Source organism: Fulmarus glacialis, unplaced genomic scaffold (genome assembly GCF_000690835.1).
Source record: "Fulmarus glacialis isolate BGI_N327 unplaced genomic scaffold, ASM69083v1 scaffold44624, whole genome shotgun sequence".
Lineage (NCBI taxonomy): Eukaryota > Metazoa > Chordata > Aves > Procellariiformes > Procellariidae > Fulmarus > Fulmarus glacialis.
Window position 1 is genome coordinate 33483 of NW_009208243.1, and position 7763 is coordinate 41245.

Consider the following 7763-nt stretch of genomic DNA (forward strand, 5'->3'; position numbering starts at 1 on the left):
ATTTCATACAAAACATCCCCAAAAGATAAAGGATCTTCAAGAAGAAGGGAAGAGAGAATGCCAAGGTGCTATTCTTGCTCAAGAATTTGGGGCATGTATTTCCATAAGCTATGCTACTGCCAAGGCTACAGCTCTCCAGATCCTCAGGGTGCGTGCACGAACTACAGCTGAGAACAGAATTACACTTAAAAATCTGAAAAACAAACAAGCTTGCAAGAATTCAAACACAGTGGGCAAGCTGTAGCGTTCTTTTATTGTTATTATTCAATTCAACTCTGCTTGATTAATTTTATAGAACCAAAATACACCAAAAAGGAAGAAGGAGGAATGTATTTCCATATAAAATGGGCAAAATGGGCAAAACTTTATGAAATTAAAGTTATAGAGCTTAAAATATTCCTTGGAGGTATCGATTTATGCTGGGGTTTTTTGAGAAATCATTATGCTGGACAGTAAAAGGATAATAAACATTTTGGAAGAATGAAATCAAACACATCTTTTTTTTAAAAAAAAACAAAATGTGGTGCTTCAAAATAATTTATATGAGCAATTTTTTCATCTTTCTCCAGATCTAAATATTATTAGATTTTACTGAAGATAGGACCTGTACTTGTTCCACAAACAAAATCAATTAGCAGTAAAACTACATAGAAATATCATATTAGGACATACCATATTAGGACAGTGGAAAAATTGAGTCAAACCCTTCTGGTGTGGAGTGGAGATTACCTGTATCAAGTTCAACACTGCACTAGGGAGTACTTCAGAAGTTTCTAAGAAGGATGGGGTATTTTGAAGAAATACAGTCTCTTTAGTACAGTAAAAAGAACTGTTTATGTTAGAAATACTTTTAAAAAGGACCAGCATGAATTTAAGAAGTTATGTTTTCATTTTTGCATTATTTTATCACTGAAAATAATAGCTAGGGATTAAAATAGAAGTATGTATTCCAGAGTTCTCTTCTCTCTCTCTAAATGTGTATGTTTATAGTTGTAGACAAGAAGATAACGTATCAGTGCAACTAGGGACCACAGCTGACGACTGAATTACCCTTAAAAACAGCCAGTCTTCTCAGAAGTGAGGTCTAAACTATGAATTACTACCTCTATGCCTGGTCAATAAGGTTACTCACCTTTTCTCATGTCACAGTCAGAGACAATCGTATGTGTTTAATCTCCCCATCACGTAACACTATACGGTCAGGGAGAAACACACGCTGTACATCGGAGACGAGACTGAATCAGCACTGCATCCACGAGGCAGCTAACATCCAAACCGTGGTACTGCTCCACAAGAAAGTGAAGCGACTTTCTGCACTGCGCCTCGCGGCCAAGAGGGGGAAAGCTAAGCTGCTTTTAGACTGATGGTGGCCTTCTGAACACTGGCTTTTTGAGGAAACTGAAAGGGTCTGTGTGATTTTGACAGCCCTCAGAGCTTGTTTTAGGAACACTGCTGTGTCAAGTCGGAGCACCCGACACAGCAGGGGCAGCCACGCTGCACTGCAGCATCAGCGTGCAATTCCTCATGGCTTGTCCCAGCAAGAGTTTCTCCATCTGCTTTCGTACTCCCAGAAGTTCAGGCGCTCTGCCATCAAGGCCTGCCCCCAACACACTCCTCTTCTAACAGTCTCTTAATGCCTCTCTAGTCCTACTCATGATAAAGGAACAGAGCAAGGATTAGGCTTATTCCCTGGTCTTTCTTTGTCTGAGAGAGGGGAAATGAAACCAAAAAACACCAAACTCTTCTTAAAAAGGTACCATATAGTCAGCTAGCCAATTAGACTAACTTCAGCATCACTATAATTGCTTGGGGTTTTTTAATAGGAAAGATGATAGATGTTTAGCCAAGTCCACATATCTTATTGCTACTCTTGAAATACAGAGCATAAATCTACTGTTTGCAAACATGCAGATCTTTCCTCTACCTAGACTGGATTCTAAGGCACGTACTCAAGGGAATACTACTGACAGGAGACTGTGCAGAGATTTTAAAGAAACAGGAATCACGCTACGTATCCCTGCTGGAAGAATATTTCCTCATAAGTAATATCTATGCGTGTACATGTGTATATACTGTAAATATTTAGCTCAGCTACTTTTCTCCACGGTGCATGAGTAGCAAACGCAGCGGCAGTCCGCTGCAGCTCACCGTTAACAAAAGAAAGTCAAGTTTTTACAACGTGAAATCTTGTGAAAGACTTCACAGCGCTCTGGCGTAGTTACCTCTGAAAAAGCAGCAGGATCCAGTATCACCATAGAACTGCTCTGGAAAGCAAGTGGGGAATGCATTACTCATCTAATCTCTGGGTGGTTTTTAGGTAGACAAAACTTGGCCAGACGATGCAGGCTGAGCCTTTAATCAAGACTTTGTCTTTATGCTTCATGAACAAGACATCCTAGAGCACCACTACTGACTCAGAAGAAGAACACTCACCTACAAGAACCAGTTTAAGAAATCACTTTTTTCAAGTGTCTAGATTTTCAGGGAAGTCTAGCCACATCTGACTGCGTTCAGTGCATGGAAAAAGAAGAAAGCGCCACACTGATTCTGTGTAACTGCACACTACTTCTGTGAGGTGCCAAAACCAAATAAAATTGGAACAGACCGTTACATTACTGAACATAGTTCTTCTAATAGTCTAGATATTTCACAATACTTTGCAATATCCTACTAGCCAGAGAGTACACAAATCACAGTCCACTGAAGTCTGAAGTGATGACCTATTTCTAGTCCTTTACTGTTGCCAATGGGAACATGCCACGAGGCAAGAATGAAGGGCAGTGCAAAAAGCAAATGGATACTCCTTCTCTCCCCATGATGCCTCCTTCCCTACTACGTCTCTGGACTGTTAAGTAAGGGCTAATCATTAGTTTATGTCATATATTCAGTGTAGCACAGGCAGCAGGAACAGTGTGATAGGGCACATAACTGTGTTTTCCTGCAGTGATGCTGGAACATCACTGAGCCATAATTCCTGTGTGTGACACTGTGCGTGAATCTTAAACATCTCCAGTGACCGTTTGTAGTGAAATGTACCTCAGTACTGCCGATTCTTGCAAGCCCCTGCTCAAATATGGCTATAAAAACGCTAGCAAACAGAAAAGCCAGTAATATCAGGAATTCTTTTCACGCTGCTTTTGACATCACAGTGTTTTACTGATGCAATGTTCCCAGGTACCTCAAGAATCAAAAAGTTTGAAATGTTCCACTACTTTCCTCTCATTTTACACTTTCACTACCAACATATTGGATGTCCTGAGTTCAATTCCATTGCCTCAATTCATAAAGAAGGCATTACCTAACCAGCACTATATGTGTAATTATTAACTCTGATCATAGTAAAACACAAAATGTTGTATAAATTCCAGAAATGCTCAGCAGAACTCTGACTTTCCATTCTGTGTGAAAAGCATCATGCAGAAAAAGAGTCTGTTTTAGCAGATTACAAGAAAAGAAAGATATTGGAAAAATGATATAACAGCACAAGTCAGGGCAAAAAAAATTCCTGAAGCTTGAAGGTGCCTTCCATCAGAAGTTAAATACAGCACAAGGGTCAATTATAAAAAAAGGAGAGGCAGGGCATTAGGGAGAAACAGAAGAAAAACCCCTCATTCATTAGAGAAAGAGGAAAGAGATTATTTATCTCCAAAGTGTTAAATTGAACTTGCTGCAAAATTGATCAGACCCCTCCAGACTCGGAAATACCCTACAGCAATTATTGATCAAGAGCAGTGAATGTGCTACAGACCATGTTTATGTGCCATACATAAAAAAAGGGAGGGTAAAAGAACTAAAGTGTGTTTAAAACATATTTAACTTCAAAACACACTCAGCTGCTGAGTTAATGATTGCATGAGTTATTGCAGCAACGTGTATGAGGATAGATTATCTTCAGGAAAACATACCTGGCTAGATTGAATGCATCATCGACCAAGCCTGCTCGATTACTGACAGAGATAACCTGTGAGGGGCAAGCACAAAAATTGAACCATTTAGGGTGATGAAACAGTGAAGGTTCACCTATCAAAGCAGATTTTAGGGATGAGAAGAGGAGCTTACCTTATGGTTCCTTGTTAGCTGATTAATTAGCAGCCTCCAATTCCTAATATCATAATTAACTCTAAAGTAGCCAGTCTGGTTGATATTCCCCAGCAACCAACTTGCCTCTTCCAAAGCAGGAATTCTGTGGTGTTCTGGAAACAAAGAACAAGATGGTAAGACTTGGTTTTAAATTTAAAAATTCTAAAGACATTTCTGCTAAATTCTCTCTTTCTTTAAATATCCATGAAGGCAGTAAAATTAATTTGAAGACTAACAAAAACATTGTGTTTGATTAATGATTTCCTTTGTCTATTCTGATGTAGAGAGACACCAGCTGACAGTCCTATGGGGACCTTTTACCCACACAGAACTCCAAGGGTGGTTTGTTTCTGGCAAATAGTATTTATGTGAGAGGTGCCCATTTTAAGTCTGGTACCCTGATTGTGGCCATGCTAAAATAGCTTTCTACAACCATAACTCCAATAATTCAATGGAAGTGCTATAGAGAGAAGATTAAACCTGTGATTAAAAAAAAAAAAAAATTCTTAAGTGTTTCTGCACGTTGCCGATGAAGCTTTTATATTGGATTTTAAATTAAAGTATTTCCAGTTGTACAGCTTCTAGCTACTAACCACTGAGAGGCTCCCCTTTAGAGCTAGACTAATTAACCTTATATCAACTAACCTGTTCTTCCTCTTTCTCCTCTTTTTAAGTAATCACTTTGGGGCTGAAAGTCTAAATTTATTCCAGTATTTGTACAGTCAGGCAGTCCACAACTATTTGCAGGACTAGGGATTTCAACAACAAAAACGCCCTGAACTCACAACAAACACTTGTTTCACTAGGGAAAGAATCACCATGGAACGAAGCCTCAGGCTTCAATGTCTCTTGAAGAAGCCTTCAATCTAGTAAATTATTTTGACAACACTGATCATGAACCAGAACTCACTAAAAATTCAGCAACATTTTTTTCTACTATAATAAAACCAGTTTGTACACTGTTGACAAAAGGAACAGTCTTCTCACGCATTTTTGAAAATAAAAAAGAAATACATAAAATTTGTTTTAAATGTAATTCCATCAAGGAATTTTTTCGTGTGCTTGAATTCCCTGAAAGTAACGAATGGGAAAAAAAGTTAACAATACGGTCTTAACAATTCACACATACTATCTATACCTAGACTTACTAAAGAAATTGATTTGTTTCAGCCTTTCTTACAAAAAAGCAATTTCTGAGGAAATAATAAATGACTAGGACTACAGATAAAAGTTAGGCTTCTCCCTTGACTAAATAGCTTTAGCAAACACACAAATAACTATCATTTTAAGGGGCAAAAAATACAAAGAGCAGCAAGACCCCAATCCTAAAAAGACCTAATTATGTGTTTAACTTTAAATTCATGGAGTTGTGTTATGCACATGAATTCAGATAAAAAGCTGCATGATTAAAAAAGAAAGTCCTGTTCTCACCTAGGTAGTTCTGACAGCATTAAAATCTCTTAAAAATACACTTCTTAGAAATATTAAGCCCAGAAGAACTCACTTGTTGCCTATTCAATTCAATTGTTATTGCTCTTTTAGGGTTTGTCTAACTGACTTGCACCAATTCAATTAATTATTCTGTAAAAACAATTGAGAAAAAAAAAAAACAGACCCCTGGTTTTAGTTAAAATATTGGTTACATCCATTTAGTCATCTGTGATAAAGCACCAAGCAGAACCATTCTTTAGGAGCCAATGTATCCTGCAGAAATGGGACTGAGAAAACCAGAATTAAGTCCTACAACTCTGTGGGCTTCCCAGGCGTTCATACTGTCAAAGCACCTAAGCTGCTTTTGCCACGCAATCTGATTTGGAACAAGGTTTTAACACCGGGTGTCCTGCCTTCCACAGGGGTCTGTTAAACACTGGGCTATATAGCTCAGTCATAAGCAAACTCTATTAGACTGCTATACCGAAGTTGCTCCTCTGTTTAAATCCTTTATTCACTGGACCTGAAGTCAGAATCCACCCAGTTGCTCCAGCCTACTTACGGAAGCCTTGAATCCTGGTTCCTGTGTAAATCACTGAATCTTATGCAAAGAAAAACATTATTGTAGAAATACTGTAAAAGATCGTAACAATTCACAGCATAGTGATAAAGGCGCTTTCTTAGAACAGATTTGGATCAAATATCTGCTGTAAAACAGGGAGAGAAGGAATTTGAATCTGGATCTACTCCATCCTATTTAGTTGACCCAGTGTGGTGCTGTGAATACAGCCTGTCACCCCTAAATCCCAGCTATCTTCCTTACCAAGCTAGTGGGTTTCTTAAGAGCAACAGCAAAAATACCCACTTCTATATCTAGGAGAGACTGCTGAGGGAAATGACGACTTTTAGAGTTTCTCTGGATCTTCAGGGGCATACTGCCATGTGGGGTCAGGAGAAGGCTGCTCACGCCTGGCAGAAAATCCTACCACCTTAAGGCAGTACTGCTTTCCGCCCATGCTTTTCTGTTGCAAACTAACCTTTAAATGCCACCATCGCTGAAAGCAGCTACTTGTAACTGGTTAATCCCTGCAACTCCATGATACCTAAAAGCGTACCAAATGGGCTATGAGCACACATTAATCAAAATTTGGGTAAATGAATACATTAAATGGAAATATTCAATCAGATGTAATAAAAAAACTACATACATTTTTTCTTGTTTGAGTATGTGTATTAAATTCTGATTTCTAAAGTGAGGAAATTACTTATGCTTTAATAGAGTACTGAATGATACTTGCCAGTCAAATATGACAAGTTCAAAATAACCTATTTCACAAGTAACAGCTCTGCAACACCTCTAACATGTATTACTTTAATGGAAAACAGCATTTTTTTGAAGTTCAATGGCATTATTGCTGTTTTGGTCAGTTTAAATCCAACCATAACCCCTTGCTATTATTTTTCGATAAGACCATTTATGTGTTGACCTCCTGAAACACAGGACAGGAATCTTTCACGCCTTTCCAGTTCATATAAGCAGGTGGTTATTTTAAGAGACTGCCTGATGCGTGTGCTTCACATAGTTCTATATAATTTACTGGAATTTGATGTTTGAGTCTGTCGATTCCCATGCCTTCCTATAAAAGAAATTCTTTCTTTTGGTGATTACAGCACTGAAAATTTCTATACACCTGGGGAATTTCTCCACTTACCACAAACACATTTATTAGTTTCCTGTTAAAAGTATTATAGTTAGGGAAAAGGTAGTTATTCGGTGTTAAACCCTATATTAAACCATTCATGACTTTCTAAACAACAACAAAGATTTCATTTGGGAAGAAATCTATCTTTGATGGTTTTAGTTCACCTCTTAAAATTCAATCTAAAATATATATGCAGACGTATTTGAGATTAAAGGGAATTTTTTTCAATCTTCTTCCAACAGAAAGTGTTTTTCCATAGTCATGTTTTGTCTGGATGCCTCAGAAAATAACACTGCTCTGAAACTTCCGGTTTTGCCACATACATATAGGAGACATTAGGAGGAAATGGTTAAATTCTGTAACACTTGTTTTGAAGTAAGAAAATCAGTTAGGGTCTGATTCTCATTTTGTTTGCTCTGGAAGTGTGAGACAGTCCTCCAGCTGGTGCTAACTGCACATGGCTTGAAGTTCTGAGCTCTCCCAGCTCTCGAGCAACTTCAACTCCATCAAAACCAGCAGGAATGATGGAAGCCTGCTGCTCCACAACGC

General features: G+C 38.2%; 1 protein-coding gene across 1 annotated transcript in view; it reads right to left on the reverse strand.

Annotated features, from left to right (window-relative positions):
* LOC104075783 (thyrotropin-releasing hormone-degrading ectoenzyme-like) overlaps positions 1–7763 on the reverse strand; it is a gene marked incomplete at both ends in the record, with an annotated part of 43860 nt that overhangs the window by 30655 nt on the left and 5442 nt on the right. The window contains 2 exons of the mRNA XM_009576409.1: positions 3906–3961; positions 4060–4193. Coding sequence (XP_009574704.1) covers positions 3906–3961; positions 4060–4193 — 190 coding nt within the window. The remainder of the gene's footprint in view (positions 1–3905; positions 3962–4059; positions 4194–7763) is intronic.